Source organism: Ustilago hordei (genome assembly GCF_900519145.1).
Source record: "Ustilago hordei strain Uho2 genome assembly, contig: UHO2_contig_03, whole genome shotgun sequence".
NCBI lineage: Eukaryota > Fungi > Basidiomycota > Ustilaginomycetes > Ustilaginales > Ustilaginaceae > Ustilago > Ustilago hordei.
In genome coordinates this window covers 1,253,964-1,272,951 of record NW_024545288.1, presented here as the reverse complement: position 1 = coordinate 1,272,951, position 18,988 = coordinate 1,253,964, and the positions used below count along the sequence as shown (strand labels likewise).

Genomic DNA, 18,988 nt, shown 5'->3' with positions numbered 1-18,988 from the left:
GGAGAAAACGGGTTTGACCATTGAGTCTGAACGGCCGAAGGGGGCTTACGGACGTTTGGGAGCCAAAGTAGCAAACAACCGCCTGAGTTCGTTTCCGCTCAGTTCCAGCGATGCCCCTACATCAGGATAACAATCCGTTCCTAACCTATGAATCCTATCAAACTCCTTGACAAATCCCTCTTCGCAACTCGTCCAAACTTTCCGAAGCACTTCCGTCTCTCCTTCACCTCCTTCCTCTCCAGCAGTTGGAGAGTCGTCGTCATCACCGAAATGTTTCCCAACTCTCTTGGCGAGTGCTTCAACTGCTTTCCTCGTATCCTTTCCCCCGAAGTCCTTCACCAGTTTCTTATATGAAGACTTGGAATAGGCGGAGTGCAGGGAGACTTCGTTTGCCGGTGTGCTGCGGAGGAGGGCGTCGAGACCGTCACCAAAGTCCATCAGCCTTCCCAACGGTCGACGCAGAACAAATTGGGTATAGGAGGTCAACGAATCGGTGTAGATCCCTTCCGCTCTCTTCACTAACCCTGCGAGAGAAGTTGTTCGACTCGAACGCTTCCTGACCTCGTGTACGAAATGAAACATGTTCTCTATCAGGATCACAAGGTGATTGAGTTGACCCTTATCCTCATCCCCACCCGCCGCACTACTAACATCAGCCCGTGATATCGTCTGAAGAGCATCAAACATACTCCCACAAATTAGCCCATAATACCCATCCACCGCCGTCCTAATATTCAAACCCTCTGCATTAACCATCTGCGCTTCCACCCTATCCACAAAGATGGGGAAAACCCGCATAAACCCAACGACACCTTTCCTCTTCTTAACCGTCAATTTCGTCTGTTCAATCGCCTTGACCTGTTCCCCGACAAACCTTTCCAATTGACTAGCCAATCTCAAATGCAACTTCGCCAACACCTTTTGCAAGCTCTCACAACTAACTTCTTCCGCCTCAATAATCCCCCTATCCAACGTAGCCAACAATCCTACTATACTCATCCGGTCTTTGGAGAGTGCTTCATCAGTAAAGGTCTGAAGTTCCGGAGCGATAAAACCAAAGATGAGATCCATTGCACCTTTCATCTCCCTCAAAGGTCCTGATTTGGTGGTGTTGGGGGTGAAAATGGCGGCGGCACGACGACGAAAGTAGGGTTCGAGATCCATGTAGTCCGCATAGGTGATGTTATTATCGTTGATGTGTAAGAAGTCTGAGATGAAGGTTTGTTCTCGAAGCAAGACGGGGATTATGCTTCCTAGGATCCGTTGCAGTCCGTCTTGCGCTGAGACATCACTTTTTTCCCTCCCGGCGCCGTTGCGAAGGGTTTGATTACGGGCAACACGTCGGATTGTACCACTTCTAATCGCCACTCCAGCAGTCGAAGAGGGAGTGGGGAGGAAAGACGCTTCTGCCAAGTCTTCATCGCTTGCCTTCCTAAGCTGCTTCCGATACGCACCGAACAACTGCGCCATTTCCGCTCGGTAGCATTCGCTAGCAGAAGCAAAGTACGCCGCAGAAGCCCGAGAGAACGTGGCGGAGGAAACTTCTTTCATGTACAGCAAAAGACCGCAGTACTGCCCCAGAGTCTTCTCCATCGATCCATGGTCCGGTAAGGTTGGATGCGGTGGTTGTAGAGCTTTCTGTCGTGTTGGATCAGAAAGAAGTCGTTGCGTCTCAGCAGAGAAAGTAATGTTGAGATAGTCCAGTACACGTTTACAGAATCGAGAAGAAATCGCTTCGTGATCAGCTAATCTTTCAGCAGCAGCTGCCATATCTGCTCCTCCTCCCCCCCCATCGCCATCTCTCCTAGCCTGGAGCATCGATTTATAGAGCGATGCAGCAGCAGTTTCGAGTCGTGCCACTCCATCCGGATTCTCCAATCTCCCAGCCGAAAGTGTATGAATGGCATCCTCGTCCACATTGATGGTGTTGATCAGGTTTTCGATCTCTCCCATCAGCGTTCGCTGGTTCGAAGTATGAACTTGCAACCCACGATTCTGCGATTCGATGTGGGAAATATCATCAGCCCTCGAGTTGAGTTGAACTTTGAAACCGGCTATCATACTATCCATCATATCCAAATCCGCCAGTGCTTCTTCCATATGCTTCACCACCAACGCTACTCGATCGTCCGACTCAATAATCGCATGGATGTTGGCCGATTCCAGCGCTGACAACTCATCCAGTAAACGTGCTTCGATCATATCCGCTGTCCCCTTCCCCGCTGCTACACCATAACCTTTAGAGCTGGCATTTCGCCATTCTAAGCCCTCAAGCATCTCTTCGACTGCGACTAGGGTTGAGTTTTCGTCTTGGTCCTCATCGGAGTCTGGGTTGGCGGTTTTGGATTGTTGGGTGAGGCGGGTTTTGTCCGTGTCTAAGCGAGCGATTGCCGGTCGACCAAGTGTTGCACGTTTGGAGTTGAAGGATGTATCAGGAGTTTCTTTTTCGGAAACAACTGCTCCTCCATACGGATCTTCGTCCTCTTCCGCTGCCTCATCATCATCGACTTCAGTAACACCACTCAACCCGGTTCCAGCCAACAACATCCTCTCATACGCAGCACCTCCTCGAACTGGTTCGATCGAACTCAACCTAGCCCTAGCATCGCCTCCACCCCGGACGTTCAGCGAATCACTCTTCTGACGTTGAGGCGGTTGTCGTCCCGGAACTGCCAAACTTGTTGTCCCTGTTCCTGACGATGGTGGTTGCTGTCTGGGTGGAGCAGAAGAGTTTGTCGCCGAAGAAGCAGCAGAACGGGCAGAATCAGCAGAAGGATGTGAAGGTAACTCTATAGGTCTTCGTAGAGGACTAAGCTGCAACCCCCCTTCGCGTTTGCTTTTGGTTGGACTGCCGCCGTTACTACGACCGTCTCTGCTGTCGTTCGAATTGCTTCTCGTAGGCGAGGGCCTACTGCTGGGCACTGTCGAAGCCTTGATCATCGGCGCAGCAGCAGCAGTAGTACCATTACTCGAGCTAGGTCTGGACGCGTCACTGCCCTGTCTATCCGAAAGATTTGCCGATTCGGCCGCCCCTCCACTGCCCGCTAATGGAACATGAATCCCCACCAACCTCGGCCCATCATCCTGCGTATACTTCCTATAAACCTTGACCAGACTCTGCAAAAACAACTGCTGTTCCACCGGCTGCTGCGTTTGCCACTGATACGGTCTCGTGAGCGTAATACTGAACACATCCGGTTGGATTACGTGGACTTGGCGCAAGATGTTGAGATCCCAATCTTTACCGATGCTGAAAGAACCGTTGGCATTGCGTTTTGCTTTGTTGATGGTTACCCGGCCTGCATCTTTTTGGACGGCGAGGATTAGGTAGCGTGCTTTTTTTGAGGAGGAGAGGCTGGAAGGTTCAGGGGCTTCAGAGGCAACTTGTTCCCAGATTTTGAGATGGGCGATGTATGCGTTGTGAGGGTTGCGCGCTTGGAGGGCTGTGTTGAAGAGGTCTTTGGTTTTGTTATTAGAGGTGAGATCGAGGGCGGAGGTCGATGCTGACATGGTGCCGATGGTAGGTGATGGCGAGGAGGTAGTTGGGATGCGTGATGTGCCGAGTGCGGTTGCGATGTGGTTAGCTCGATTGCTGAGCTTAGCACACCATGTAGCCTGACGACTGCTGCGTGCACATCAAGGCAAGGATGCGGTGATGCGGATGTTGCGATTGAGTCAGCTCAGCCGATATGATGTGTGAGAACGTGGGAATAAACCAACCCTTGAACAAGCAAGCCAACACAAGGGCAGCACACAGCGTGTCGAGTGCCGAAAGTGTGCTTTGCTGTTTTCAGGGTCAAAAGTGGAACGAGAGACCGTGCGCGCGTCACATGTGAAAAAACGTAGGAAAATCTCCAGAGAGATGTCACAGGGTCTGCGCAGAAGAGTTGAGGAAATTGGTTTGCCCAAGATGCATATGGAAGCGAGGACCACGAATAAACAGCCTGCATACGAGATGCATAATGGTTGTCATGGTAACGACCCAGGAGCCACGCATAAGGAGACAACCAGGAGCATGTTGCAGCAAGTACACAATCGAGTGATATATAGCAGTGTACACAGAGATCATGCCAAAGCATATATATACACCAATGTAGCTGAGCATTCATAAAAGTAAAATATATAAGCATTTTCAAAGAAACCACAACTGATTAAGAGTCTGAAGCTCAGCAGCTTCCAGCATGCCACCCAGAGTAGACAGCATAGCTCTACTAGAATGCACCATGCAGATAGTTAGGGAAGCTCACATCAATTGGAATGAAGACCAAATCCTGGAGCATGCCTTCTCCATGATGAACCTTCAACCCAATGCCAACCAAGCAGAAAAGATCCCTAAGTCAGTACTTAGCATTGTCTCCCAAATTGTCAAGCTCAATGAGAACAACTGGGCCATTTGGGAACCTATGTTCATGGATTGCATCCACCCAATCAAGAATGCCAAATGCACCCTCACAGGAGAGATCCTGATTGGTCACGTTGACTATGATGATGATCTAGACAGCCACCTGCTGGGTCTCATTCTGTCCTCATGTGACCATGGACCTAATAGCCATATTGATACCTATGCAGTTTGGGAGCATGATGAAGAGGAACAGCTTGGCTCCACCCTATACAAGAAACTCAAGGCTGCCCTCACAATCAACAATGAGGTCAAACTCTCTGCCATTCATGATCACATCCATGAGATCAAGTTAGTTAACTGCAATGTCATCAACCTTGGCAAGGAACTTGACAAGATCTGGAACAATGCTGCTAGACTTGGCAACCATATGGACGAAAAGCTCAAGAAATCCACCTTGTACCACTGTGTCAAAGATGACTGGCTCTATACTCAGACAGTAGACTCCCTCAAAGCTGCACAGCTGAGCTGTAGCTATGAATATGCCTACCATGCACTTGCCAAGAAACATCAAGAAGCTGAACTCTCAGGCCATATCTGAGCTGCAGCTAGAGCCACTGGCAACAAGAACATAACAGGCCAAACCAGCAAACCCCAGCAAGTTCTTAACCATGAAGGCTACAACAGGGGTAGGTGTGATCCTGCAAACCCTAGTGAACTGGCTAAGTGCTACAAGTGCAGGCAACCAGGGCACATTGTGATAAATTGCACCAACAACCAAGAACACACCCTGGCACAGCAGGGATAGGAACTAGGGTGCACCCTTTTTGTAAGCAATGCTGGCAGCTGCGACTGAGACAGTACATGGATCCTCAACTCTGGAGCTACACATCACATGGTATGTGATGAGAACAAGCTCATTGCTCCAATGCCGAGACAAGGATTCATAGATACCACTGGGCAAGAACAGTTGCAAGTGCAGGTGATAGGTGATGTGACCTTACAAGTAGGAGATGCTAAGATACCACTCACTGATGTACTTTATGTCCCCAACCTTAGCAAGAACCTATTGTCTGTCCCAGTGCTAACTGAAAATGGTGCATGTGTAATATTTGAGGAGTCTGGGGCTACCATACTCCAGCATGATGGAAGTGTGGTCAAAAGTAAGACCAGCCAATGTAAGAAAAGATGGGAGATCCATGGTGACTCCCTAGCAGCACAGCTCAATGATCCCCTTGAGGGCATTGGCATCAACACAACACCAGCAGAGCATGCAAGTTATACAATCAGCAAACTATGGCATGAACAATTCAGCCACCCTGGCAGAAACAAGACCAAACAGATCCAAGCACACTACTTGGGCAAGGAAACACAGCTAGAACACAATGCAAAAGACTGCAACTGCTGTAGTCAAGCCAAGCAGACATGAGCAAGAATGGGAAACAGCAAAATGGAGTGAGCTCAAGCACTGCTGGAACTGGTACATGTCGATCTGATGACCGACCTTCAAGGTCACCCCAACTACCACCATGCACTGGTAGTTGTGGACAACTCATCAACCTACATACATGTGAAACCACTTCTTAGTAAGGCTGAAGCATTCCCAGCTCTAAGGACATGGATTAAAGCAGCTGAGACAACAACTGACCACACACTAAAGTGTATATGCAGTGACAATGGATCAGAGTGGTCAAGCTCAGAAGCAGAAGAATGGAAAAGGCAAGCAGGATTCATATGGCAGAAAACCACTCTGTATGTCAGCATTCAAAATGGAAGAGTGGAACATATGATCAGATCCCTCCAAGAGAGAATGCATGCAATGCTTGTGCAGAGATCAGCACCAAAGGAGCTATGGCCATATGCAATCATGGCAGTGGGACACACTCTGAACCTGACACCCTCTGCCAGCACAAATAAGGTCCCATACAAGGAGTTCTACCAAAGGACTGCACATGGCTTAGCCAAGCTGCTGCAAGTCTTTGGCTGTCTCACATGGATCCACCTCCTGAAGAAAGATCACACAGGCAAGCATGGTACGAGAGCCATCCCAGGCATCATGATCAGATATGACAATGAGCACAAAGGCTGGAAGTTTTATACTCCCAGCTACAGCCCATCCATATGATGGAGCAACTCAGCTACATTCCATGAATCTAAAAGCTGGCACAACCAGCCTAGAATACAGAGCCCATTGCAGTTCAGATTCGAGAGCCTAGAAGCCAAAGGTATGAAACAAGTAACAGACAGCAATGAGCCTGAACTGGAAGTGGAAGTACTCAATATATGGGACCTGCTCCTAGATGAACACACCACACTGCTTGCCAACCCCATGGTTGATGACAGATCAGAAATTGCAGTCAAAGAGATACTTGGAGAGGCACAAATGATGATTCTGAATCTCATGCCAATGCTGAAAGAAGCACTTGCTGGCGATGATGCACAACAATGGCAAGAAGCTATATGCAAGGAACTGGATGGACTCAAAGCAATGGGAACATGGGAGATTGTAGACATACCACCAAATGCCAACCTTGTAGACTCCAAAATTGTCCTCAAGCTCAAACTAGATGCTGATGGAATACCAGCCCAGCACAAGGCAAGACTTGTCGCATGAGGCTTCACTCAGCGAGAAGGCATTGACTTTGAAGAGACATTCATGCCTGTGGCACTGCTCAGTGCAATAAGGGCCCTATTGTCCTTAGCAGTGGAACATGGCTGGGAAGTCCAGCAGCTCGACATTACAATGGCATACCTCAATTCCACACTCAAGCATATGAAATATATGAAACCTCCAGAAGGTGCCAAAGTGCCAGAAGGGAAGGCCTACCAAGTCATCAAGGGTTTGTATGGTCTCAGACAATCAGGATGGGAATGGAATATGGAGTTCGACAAGTTCCTCTGACATTCACACTTCCACAGGCTTGATTGTGTGCCATGCATTTACACCAGGGGAAAGGATGACAATTTTGCAATAGTAATTATCTACATCAACAATACATTGATCATAGCCCCAAAACTGGAAACAGTCAAGCACATCAAGAAGGAGATAGGTAGAAGATGGAAGATGGAGGAAGGCAGTGATGTATTACACTTCTTAGGAATCAAGATCTCCAGGGATAGAGAAGCAAAAACTATGGACCTTGAGCAGACTAGCTACATCAAGCAACTGCTGGATGAACACTTGGACAAATGCCGGAGGAAGTCCAGTGTACCACTTCAAGACATCCTGATCCCAGAAACAACAGCAAGCATCACAGAATGAAAGGAGTACCCACAGGTTGTAGGCAAACTCCTGTGGCTCTCCAATGGGACATGTCCTGACATCAGTCAAGCTGTTGGAGTTCTTGCACATTACATGACCAAGCCATCGAAGGAACACTATAATGCAGCACAAAAGGTACTCCAATACTTGGACCATATGCAAGACATTCACTTGCAATATGGAGGTGACAAGCAACAAGATTTCTTGACAGTGCATAGTGACATGAATTGGGCAAGTGACACCACAGTGCAGAGAAGGAGCTCATCCAGCTCAGCAGTATTTGTACATGGAAACCTAGTAGCATGGAAGTCAGCATTGCAGCATTGCACTTCTCTATCAGCAGTAGAAGCTGAATTTGTGGCTGTGACAGAAGCCACATGAGAGGTCCTATTCTTCAAGCATCTTTTCAAGGCCATTGGAATCAATGTTGGTATCCCTACCATCTTTTCAGACAACACTGGTACCATCCAGGTAAGCAAAGATCCTGCACAACACTGGAAACTAAAACATATCAACACCAAATATCATTTCATCAGGGATAACATACAAGATGGTAAGATCAAGATCAAGTATATTAATACTGTGGAAAATTTGGTGGACATCTTCACTAAACCCATTGGTAGGGAAGTACTACAGTGTGCACAAATGGGATTAGGACTAATGACTCAGCAGCATACAGCAGCTCAGCAGTCTACTGCCTTGCTGCTGAGGGAGGCAATTGAGGAAATTGGTTTGCCCAAGATGCATATGGAAGCAAGGACTGCAAATAAACAGCCTGCATATGAGATGCATAATGGTTGTCATGGTAATGACCCAGGAGCCATGCATAAGGAGACAACCAGGAGCATGTTGCAGCAAGTACACAATCAAGCAATATATAGCAGTGTACACAGAGATCATGCCAAAGCATATATATACACCAATGTAGCCAAGCATTCATAAAAGTAAAATATATAAGCATTTTCGACGAAACCACAACTAGAAGACCCTGGATAGGCATTGGGTGCAGTTGAAGATGTGACGGAATTAACAGAAGGATTATCCGAGCACCAAGCAAACTGAGAGTTGGCAAATGAGACTCATGAAGACCAAGTGATGGAAGCTGAGCCACATGATAGGCTGAGCAACATGCATGTGGGATGCATGCTGATTGGCCCAGCAATCAGTCAGGAGTTTCATTGGAAGGATAGCATGCAGAACACACAACCTGTTTGACAGGACCAAAACAAGTGCTAGGAGTGATCATAAGGTATATATAGACATGTAGTTACACTCACACAATGAATGAAGATCAAGCATTGCACCTACAATATGTCAGGGGTCTCGCGCCTGAAACCCAGGTCGATCTGTCGAGATACTCGGTGACTATCAAACTATGCGACAGCTATTGTCTCAGTATCAGTCTCGATGAGCTAGTTGCTTGGCAACTATCAAGTTGTGCAATGGGTGGCATTTGGGTATATACTATTGTAGGTTTTGGCTGACCTCTGTGGACACTCCATTCAGGGGTAGCTCAGCACGATCAATATCAATGTGTAGATTATGATGACACCAAGGTCTGGTGTGGGTGTTGATGATGATGAGGTTGATGGTGTTGGTGATAAGGTTGGTGGCATCAACATGAGTGTCCAGTGTGTTGACTGATGCTTGAGGTGATCCCTGGACTGCAGTGGACTACTGCCTTCGGTTCTATCTTGTTCCGGACTGCTAACCTGCTATGGGGTGCCTTCGGACATCAGGTAGTGGTGATACAACACACACACTATGATGAGGAGCAACCTTGATAGATTGCTGCTATGCTGACTGAAACTAATATATACTTATGCTGAAGTGATAACTAGTTATGATGGTTGTGTGTAGAGTGGATGAGGATCCACTTGACCTTTGATGATGAGAAAGCATGTGTCAGGGGTCTCGTGCCTGAAACCCAGGCCGATCTGTCGAGATACTCGGTGACTATCAAACTGTGCGACAGCTATTGTCTCGGTATCGGTGACTATCAAGTTGCGCAGTGACAGCAGGTGGCGTTCGTTGTATATACTATTGTAGGTTTCGGCTGACCTCTGTGGACACTCCGTTCAGGGGTAGCTCGGCACGATCAATATCAATGCTTCGGTTATGATGACACCAAGGTCTGGTGTGAGTGTTGATGATGATGAGGTTGATGATGTTGGTGATAAGGTTGGTGAGTGTTGATGATAATGAGGTTGATGGTGTTGGTGATAAGGTTGGTGGCATCAACATGAGTGTCCAGTGTGTTGACTATGACACTTGAAGTGATCCCCGGACTGCAGTGGACTACTGCCTTCGGTTCTATCTATATCCAGACCGCTAACCTGCTATGGGGTGCCTACGGACGTCAGGTAGTGGTGATACAACACACACACTATGATGAGGAGCAACCTTGATAGATTGCTGCTATGCTGACTGTAACTAATGAGTACTTGTGTTTCTAAAGTATTGACTAGTTGTATGGTGAGTAGAGTGGATGAGGATCCACTCGACCTATGATGATGAGAAAGCATGGTTATATACCTCTTCACAGCATCGCCAGCAATGCTGCTCTTGCTCCCTCTCCAGAGAGTACCTTCTTCATCGAGTACTGTTCAGGGGACCTCTCCTGCTTGGCACCCCTGTGCCTCTTGAGCTGTGTCGACTCCTTCGACACTGCTCCTCCTCCTCATGACCTGGTGTCGACTCCTTCGACACTGCTCCTCTTCCTCATGACCTGGTGTCGACTCCTTCGACACTGCTCCTCTTCCTCATGACCTGGTGTCGACTCCTTCGACACTGCTCCTCTTCCTCAGGACCTGGTGTTGACTCCTTTGACTCTTGTCTCTCAAGCCCCTGAGTGGTAACCATCTGCATGCTCCTTGAGCTTGGTCCTCTTTGTGGCTGTGCCTGCTCCTTGAGCTTGGTCCTCCTCGTGGCTGTGCCTGGCCCTCCTCGCATATGGGCTCAGTGCTCCTTTGCATGTGAGTCTGTAGGAGTCCATGGTCTCCATGGAGACTGCACTACGACCATGCTCTCTACTGGTATCGACTAGATCTTCGATACCTGTGCTCCTTCCATATGAACCAGTGACCCTCCTGCTTCTTGAGCATCCAGGCCCATGACACAATACACCTGTGCAAAAGGAGCTAAGCAGTAGCCCTGACAAAGTGGTGTTCAGCATAACTTCAACTGGCATGCTGTGCGCACGAAATGCGAAATCGATCAGAACGAGCCCATCTGGCAGATTTAACCAAACACACCACAAGAAGGACTCATTCATGCAACACAGATTGAGCAATCACATAAGAGCAACAAGACAGCTGTAGAAGGCTTGTCTCCATTGCTGGTGGCAAGCGGAGAGTTATGGGAGGAGGCAATATGCATGGAAGAGGTCCAAGCATGGGAGCACATGTAGGAGTTACCACATGGGGAAATGGACACATGTGGGTCGAGGAGGTGCCCACACAACTCAGGAGGAGCAGGAGCAATGTCAAGGGGGTGCTCATACAAGACAGGAGGAGTATGAGCAGTGTCACATAGGTTATACACCTCTTAGAAGGAGCAGGAGCAGTGTCACCTGCAACACTGTATATACCTATATATACATACATTCTCTTTGTAATAGTAGACAAGTGGATCCTCATCCACTCTACACTTTACACACTTTACTTGTTTCGCCATACACTCAGTATAGCTTATCAGTCTATCTCTTTAAGTATCATCTCAGTTGCAATTGCCTGCAATTGCAACTGATCTATGTGTGTGTGTTGTATCACTGCTACTTGATGTTGTCAACACCTCCATTGACACTACAGAACCTCAACCATAGGCAGCACCTCCACTGTGGTCCTGGCACCACAGCCAGTACCATCATACAACTGTCAAAGCATCATGAACACTTGTGCCAAGACAGGTGTCAACCATACTGCCTTACAATACCTTGGTATAGTCATATAATCAGTCAATCCAAATATTCAAGACCACCAAATGTGCTGCACTAACTCTGAACAGAGTGTTCACAGCAGTCAGTCAAAATCTGTCAGAATACAGTCATCCAATGTATTTCACCAAAATTGGTTGGAAGGAGCTCACTTGACATCTCACTGAAGTCGGTTGGATCATGCTCTTCCAGCAGATTTCGGATTTCAGGCACACAAACCCTGACAGACAGCTGCTGTAAGTAACTAACACTGTGTGACCAGATATTTCGTTTGCAGTAGGGACCGCACATGGAAGGCAGCGATTCATGTGGTAAAGTACCTGAATCAGACAAGTGAATATTGTTTACAATTGGGAGGCAAGTCGAACAAGCACACAAATCAGCCAGTGGTCACATATGTCAGAGGTCTCGTGCCTAAAACCTGAAATCTGTGGTAGAATTGCAACTACTATTGATCCTATTGAGATCTGTGATAACAGGCCTTTATTATTATTCTTGCTGAGATCTGTCATAGAAGCCTTCTATGACTTTTCTCACTCAAATATGTGATAGCTTGATGGTTATTGCAGGTTTTGACTAACCACTGCAGACACTCCATCCAGAGGTAGCTTGACATGATCAATAACTATAGATACATTGTGATGACACCAAGGTCTGGCACTGATGAGGTTGCTTCGACATGAGTGTCCAGTGTGTCAATAGAATGAGAGGTGATCCCTGGACTGCAGTGGACGACTGCCTTCAGTTTCTAATGATTGAGAGAGCTGGACTGCAGAGTGAACCGCCTTCAGATGGTGTCAATGAGCGGTGATACAACATATGTGCTACAATAGAAGCAATGCTATGTGATTGCTACTTGTTGACAGAAAGCTACTATGTATACTTATGCTGAAGTGATGACTAGTAATGTGTAAGGTGTAGAGTGGATGGGGATCCACTTGACTACTATGACGAGAAGGTATGACTATATAACATCCTTACAGTGTCACCTGCGACTCTGCACCAACCCCCCCTCCAGAGGGTACCTTCTTTGTCGAGTACTGTGTCAGAGGCCTCTACTGAGGTGTCTCCTCCTTGTCAGGCCCTGCCTCTCCTGCTCCTGAGTTGTGGAGAGCCAGCACCACCTCATCACTGATAGGGGTTGCCCCCACCTCATTCCAATGGGGTGCACCCCTCCTTTCATCATGTTCTCCTGATGGCAATGCCCACCCTCTGGTGCCACCTTCATTGTCATATGGGGTCCCTACTTGATTGGATGTCAAGCCCCTTCCTTATTTGCTGCCCACCTGCTGTGAGATTGGTGATAGATGTGTCCTTGACCCAGTCTCCATGAGATCTGTCATTACAAGCTTGGTCCTACTGACCTTGACAAACTCTGTAATAAGTCTTCTGCTTCTGTTGACCCCAATGAGTTCTGTCATAGGGCCCCAGTTCCTACCAATCTTGCTGAACCCTGTCAGAACTCTCTTTTGGCCCAATTCACAATTGTTACACATGGTTCCTTCATATGAAACCAGTTCTTCCTGTGCATGCTTCCAGCCACATGACAACATATACCAATGCAAACTGGACATCAGATCCTAAAAACAGGTGTAGAAGCATGTCAGGGGCAGTAACATATGTATATGGATGCCCAGTCAGTTGGAAGTCACACATGCAGAAATGCATGGTGTTGTCAGCAGTAGAGGTGGAGTTTGTTGCTGCCTCTGAAGCAGCATGAGAAGCACTTTTTTCTCATACCTACTCAGGGAGCTGGAAAAAGGGGATGTTAAGCTGGTACTATGTATGGACAGCCAGGGATGCATACAGGTAAGCAAGGATCTGGCTAAGCACTGGAAGCTCAAGCACATTGACACTTGGTATTACTTTGTCAGGGGCCACATGCAAGAAGGTGACATAGTAATTGAGTTAGTTGGAACAGCTGATAACATGGCAGACATTCTGAGAAGCCATTAAAGGGACTGGAAACATCCTGACTAGCTCAGTTGATAGGACTGGAAATGCTGTCAAGGGGGGGGGGGGGGGGAAGCTGAAGAAACATTGGAAAATTTCCAGGGTTCATCCAGAATGCCAATATAGCAAAGCTTGTGAAAGCAAATGCCACTTATTCACAAGCTTTGTCCAGACACATGAAATGCATGAAGGTTGACATGACAACAGCTCAGGAGCTCTGCAGGAGAGACACTCAACTCACCTAAGGCTGCTTGATGTTCTCAGAGACAATGTGAAGATATACATACTTGTGTTTATGGCCTTAGTTCACTTGAATATGTTAAGCATTGCAGTTGCTACACACCTGTACAAAGATAACCTGATTGTGGCCTCAACAAAGTGGGGCATATATTTTAACTGTCACTCTTTCCCTTTCAGTCTCAAGCAGCGGCTAGAAATTTCCGGCACCACACAGCGCTTTCACTCAAATCCAAGATGGCTTGGCTGTGCGTCAAATGACGGCGATTTTCCATTCAGCACTCTCAGGCGAGGCGCAGCTTCTCTCCACCTCCATTATATTCCAAACAGGTCCGTGTTTTACCCCATCCTTCACTCCTTGCTTCCCACACCACAAACAAACACCTTTCATTCTCTCCCGCCTCACCAACACCCCCTTTTATAAGTCTTACACGATGTCTTTCATGGACAAATTCCGCTCAGCGGCCCAAAAGGCCTCTATTCAAGCCAACGCATTCGCACAACAAACTTCACGCACTATCAACGAACAAGCCGCTTCAGCCCGTGCAGGTTTCTCTCTCCCCAAGGAATGCGATAAAGCAGCCAAAATCCTTTCCGCCTTCCTTGCCGACCCCGATCACCCCGACTCTGCACTCAACTCTATCCCTAAAGCCGTATTGCAAAACGCTAAAGGTTTGGCAGTGTTTAGCGTTGTCAAGGCTGGATTTGTTTGGTCTGGCAAGTTGGGGTCTGGTGTAGTGATTGCAAGGTTGCCAGACGGAAGTTGGTCCGCACCTAGTTGTATCGGAACGGGAGCGGTCGGGTTTGGTTTGCAGATTGGTGCGGATATTACCGAGTTTGTGATCGTGATGAATAGTGAGGATGCGGTAAAGGCTTTTGCTCATGCTGGCAACTTGACTATTGGTGGTTCGTTGAGTGCTGCCGCTGGTCCCATCGGAACGGGAGGGGCGATCAATGCTGCGATTCGCGATCCTGCTCCGTTGTTCACCTACTCGAGATCGAAGGGTCTGTTCGCAGGCATTAGTCTGGAAGGAACAGTACTGGTGGAAAGGAAAGAGACGAACAAAGATTTCTACGGACAACCAATCCCAGCGGTGGATCTATTGACGGGCAAGGTTCCTGCACCGGAAGCAGCAAGTGCGATGTATGAAGTGGTAGAAGCGGCCGAAATGGTGGATGAAAGTGGTGTGCCTCAGCAGAGTTATGTTCCTGATACCGCAGTGCAGGGTCAGCAGGGACAGGGTGGTGTTGCTGGCTATGACCTTAGCGGTGGTGCAGCGCTTGGTTCGACGACAACAGCAACGCCTGCGACTGGAGCTACGACTGCAAGTGGTGCAGAGGCGAACAAGCCTATCTTCGATGCGTAAGTCATTGCTACTGCCCCAAAGAATCTCGATGAGGTGCAACAAACTGACAGTTGTGGTACTCTTGTGTTTGATGTTTGGATAGCGAGAAACACACTTGACCGAGCTCAACAGGTTTCCTAGCAGGGAAACATTGTCGCTGCTCCATATCCCAATCCACCTTTCCAACTTCGACTCTCCCCTCTACTGCGGCCAAGATCAGGCGCCACATGTACGCTACTTTCTGCCCCTCTTCACATATGCAAATTCAATTCCTCAACGACACTCAGCACAGACTGAAAAGGATTGTGTACGGGAACCAAGTGCGATTGTGTATGCGGTAACGTTTATGTGTAGGGATCTGTATTGGGCGAACACTGCTTCTACGATTATGCAGGTCGATTCGAACGTCCACTTCTTCCTTCCAAGTTGGGATTATATTGAGCAAGCTGAGCCTGTTGATGAGTCCTCAATTGTTGCGTCAACTCTCCCCTACTATTCATGGGGCTACTACTGAACGGTTCGTCCAAACTCGGTGGTACTGGTACCGCTCCTCTCATCCGCATCCCTCCTACACCCCTGGAGCCGTTCGGCATGGCGCTGAAACTCACCCCCAAACTCGGACTTAGCAAAGCTGTAGGGGAGTTAGCCCCGCTCTCGCCGGACTGCGATTCATTGCTCGAGTTCTCACCCCATCTTCTGGTTCCCATTCCGGGATAAGAGGAGGCGGGGATAGGAGGTGCTGGTCTAACACCGGGAATTCCGCGGAGGGTGGAAGCGGTCATTTCACGGGTTTTGGGTGGAGAACTCATTCCGGATCCCGAACTGGAAGAGATCCAGCCATCAGGGCGAATGCGGTCTCGTGCGCGTTGTCTTGCTTCGCCTGTGACGGTGGAGTTGGAGGCACTGCTGCTGGGGCTGAATTTCCCACCGCCACCACCACCATTACCAGCGCCACCACTTCGGGTACCTTCGCCTTCAGTGGCCGTACTGGTATACGATAAAACGCGCGAGGTCATGCGGGGGGAACGCATCTGAGCATACATTGAGGACTCGGCTTTCCGCATGTACCCTTTCCCGGGTCCTTCGCGAGTTCGGTTCGACCCAGAACGAGAGATGGTGGGGGAAGGAGTACTGCGTCTCGCTGTACTGGGCGTGCTGGCTGTCGACTGAGTAGGCTGTTCGTTCTCGTTATCCTTATCGGAAGACTCGTCATCATCGGAGGATTCATCATCACCATCCCGGGAATCCGACGCTTCGCCCTCGCGCCCATCCTCTTCCACTACCAAACTCGACCTTTGTTCACCTCCAAGATTGAGAGGAGCCGGTCGAAACGTATTCGACGGCGAACCTTGCCGGCTTGCGCCCGACCGTGCTTGTCTTGTCGAACTAGATTCGCGAGAGCCAGCACGCTCCTGCTCAGCAACAGCACGAGACCGCCTTCCCTCAGGCGAAGGAGATGGTTGCGACCGACGATTCCAAAGGCTGGCAAAGTTTCCGATCACTCCATCCCGATCCCATGCGTTCACAAAAGCTAGGTTAGCAGGTAACCCTCTCGAATGCTGTGCTGCAGCAGCGGCTGCTGTTGCTGGACCTACTCGGTTCTGTTCATCGCTACCCAGCTTAGGTGTTGTCTGAGCGGAATCCGCTTGCTGCGGAGGTGAGGAACGTCGACGTGGTTCATCGGGGAATACACGACTAGGCGCACCTCCTGTCTGCTGCTGCCTCTCCCAGGGGAAGATCGGCTTGACTTTGCTTGGGTCAGGCTTCGCAGAGCCCAAATTGTCGAACACATGATCGCGTCGGAGCTGAGCAGGGATGTAACCAGGTCCGCCTTGTGGTCGACCGCCTTTTTGCTTGTTGGGTGATTGTTGGGGCACGAAGAATGCAGCTTTCTGTTCAGCGAGGGTGCGTGGCGTCTTTTGGCGAGCATCCCAGACGTTCGAATAGAAGGCATCGATTGGGTTGCGCATCTGGTAGAGAGACGCGTCAGGACCTGTGGGTGGTGGTTCGTATGCGGGGTTCCATGACAGCTTGGGAGGTGAGAAGTGCTCGGGTGAGTTGTTGTCGCTGTCATCACTGCCTTTCTTGTTGGCTGCACGACCTGGAATAGGGATGGGAGCAGCGGCTGCAGCGGCTCCACTGGATCGCGCCTCAGCATCAATCGACTCTCGTGTAGGCGTAGGAGGGGAAGGTGTGCGTGCGACCTCGGGTGAGGGAGCGATAAGGGAGCTTCGTCCATCAAGTGGCAAACTGGCATAAGATGCTTCCCATGCCGGTGGGTGTTGTCCTCGTCCATATGCACCTGCTGCATAGCCGCCTTCGCCTGCATATCCTGGAGCACCCTCTTCGCGCGCCTCTGCGTCCCACACAGCATGGTAGGTAGGCAAGGTGAACCTCGGAAGCTCCACCACCTCGACACCACGCTCTGTGTGAACAATCTCGATCTCGCTATCTGGCGAAGCAGATCCTGAGGTAGGATAGAGCGAGGCGAAAGCGCTGTGCCACAACGCCAGCAGATAGTCGGGTTGATCAGGGGTGATGGATTGACTGTCGAGGTCGCGAGGTCCGACTAGAGGATTGGGCTGAGCGTTACCGGTTGGTCTTGATCGGTTCCAAGGCTTGTGTTGACCGATGAAATGGACAATGTTGATCGACTTTCCATAGCGTTGGTATGCTGGTGCGAAGGTGTAGCCACCGTGACTGGTAACATTGTAGCGGAAACTCAACCTCTTCCATCCTCCACCTGGAGCTGATTGCGAAAGTGCATCGTCAGGCAAGTCTCCAGATCCATCTTCAGGTCCAAAAAAGTCGTTGAGCAACCCTTGATCCGCACCATCCCACGAGCTAGTGCTGCGAGCGAAAGATCGAATGGCTTCAAAAGTGTCGCTAGAAGGTGTGAGCATCATGACTCCACTGTTGAACGCATCCGGCCAGCCAGTGTCGGGTGCAGCGGCAAACTTGACTTGAGGACCAAAATCGAAGAGATGGTCGATAGGACGAAGCACCAAGGTGTCTGCATCGAGGAAGACGAGCTTGTCAAAGCCTTGCCATGTTGGGCTGGAGCCATCAAGCCCGGAAGAGGCACCTTGGGTAACAAGGTGAGTAGAATCGCGACCCAGTCTCCAAGCATGCAGTTTTGTCAAGGTATTGGTGAGATCAGGTCGACCGAGCAGTACGAGATTCTTCTCCATCTCCATGATTTTGGTATTGAGCTCCGAGTCGAGCATCGGAGGAAACAATGGCCTTGACTCGGTAGCTGTACTGGTGCCAGCTGAAAGTTGCGCTGGTGCTGAAGAAGAAGAGGAAGAAGAAGCCAAGATCTGCCGGAACCCGATCGGCTCAACGCCGACGATCCAGTCAAACAGACCACTGCGCCGCAACGCCTTTATCGACTGGACCGATAGAGTATCTGGTGTTATGAGCGCAACGATCTGGAAATTTGCATTTGAGCCGTTGCGGGTAGGAGCGTTTACTCTGGCTTTGCCTCTCTTGGGTAGACCATGAGTGAGGCGAAGCGATTCTGCCAGGATGAGAGCGCCTGGCAGATAATGGTCAGAGGTCAAGAGGGTGATGAATGCATTGTTGGTGCTGCTGTGCTGGGATGATGAACTCATTTGCTCCAGACCCACACAACGGGATTGCGAGGTGTTAGCGGCAACGCCCTCCGAAGGCAGACTTGCCTTGGGTTATCGGTGCAACGACAACGGAATGATGAAGTTCGAGGGTGGCGGCACAGTGGAGGCTGCGGAGGCGTTCGGTCGTCTTCGCAGCGAGAATGAAGCTGACGATGTTATGCTGGTGGGTCGCACTTGTCTAGACACTTGTGTCGATATCTTGTTTTGCTGTGGGTGGCTAATGACGCCGATATGAAGTTGGAGGATGCGAAAGAGTGGGTGTGTGTTGTGTGCTTCACAGAC

At 49.3% G+C, this 18,988-nt stretch overlaps 4 protein-coding genes across 4 annotated transcripts; 2 read left to right on the top strand and 2 right to left on the bottom strand.

Annotated features, from left to right (window-relative positions):
• Positions 1–45: 45 nt before the first annotated feature.
• Positions 46–3,510, bottom strand: UHO2_01990 (uncharacterized protein; the record flags this gene model as incomplete). Its single annotated transcript, XM_041559427.1, has 1 exon — positions 46–3,510. One exon carries the CDS (start codon positions 3,508–3,510, stop codon positions 46–48), a length of 3,465 nt encoding a protein of 1,154 aa, XP_041415361.1.
• A 713-nt stretch (positions 3,511–4,223) lies between these two features.
• On the top strand, positions 4,224–4,940 carry UHO2_01989 (uncharacterized protein; the record flags this gene model as incomplete). The annotated part of the gene is made up of 1 exon (XM_041559426.1): positions 4,224–4,940. One exon carries the CDS (start codon positions 4,224–4,226, stop codon positions 4,938–4,940), a length of 717 nt encoding a protein of 238 aa, XP_041415360.1.
• A 9,219-nt stretch (positions 4,941–14,159) lies between these two features.
• Positions 14,160–15,092, top strand: UHO2_01988 (uncharacterized protein; the record flags this gene model as incomplete). The annotated part of the gene is made up of 1 exon (XM_041559425.1): positions 14,160–15,092. One exon carries the CDS (start codon positions 14,160–14,162, stop codon positions 15,090–15,092), a length of 933 nt encoding a protein of 310 aa, XP_041415359.1.
• Positions 15,093–15,457: 365 nt separating this feature from the next.
• On the bottom strand, positions 15,458–18,685 carry UHO2_01987 (uncharacterized protein; the record flags this gene model as incomplete). The annotated part of the gene is made up of 1 exon (XM_041559424.1): positions 15,458–18,685. One exon carries the CDS (start codon positions 18,683–18,685, stop codon positions 15,458–15,460), a length of 3,228 nt encoding a protein of 1,075 aa, XP_041415358.1.
• Between the last annotated feature and the right edge of the window lie 303 nt (positions 18,686–18,988).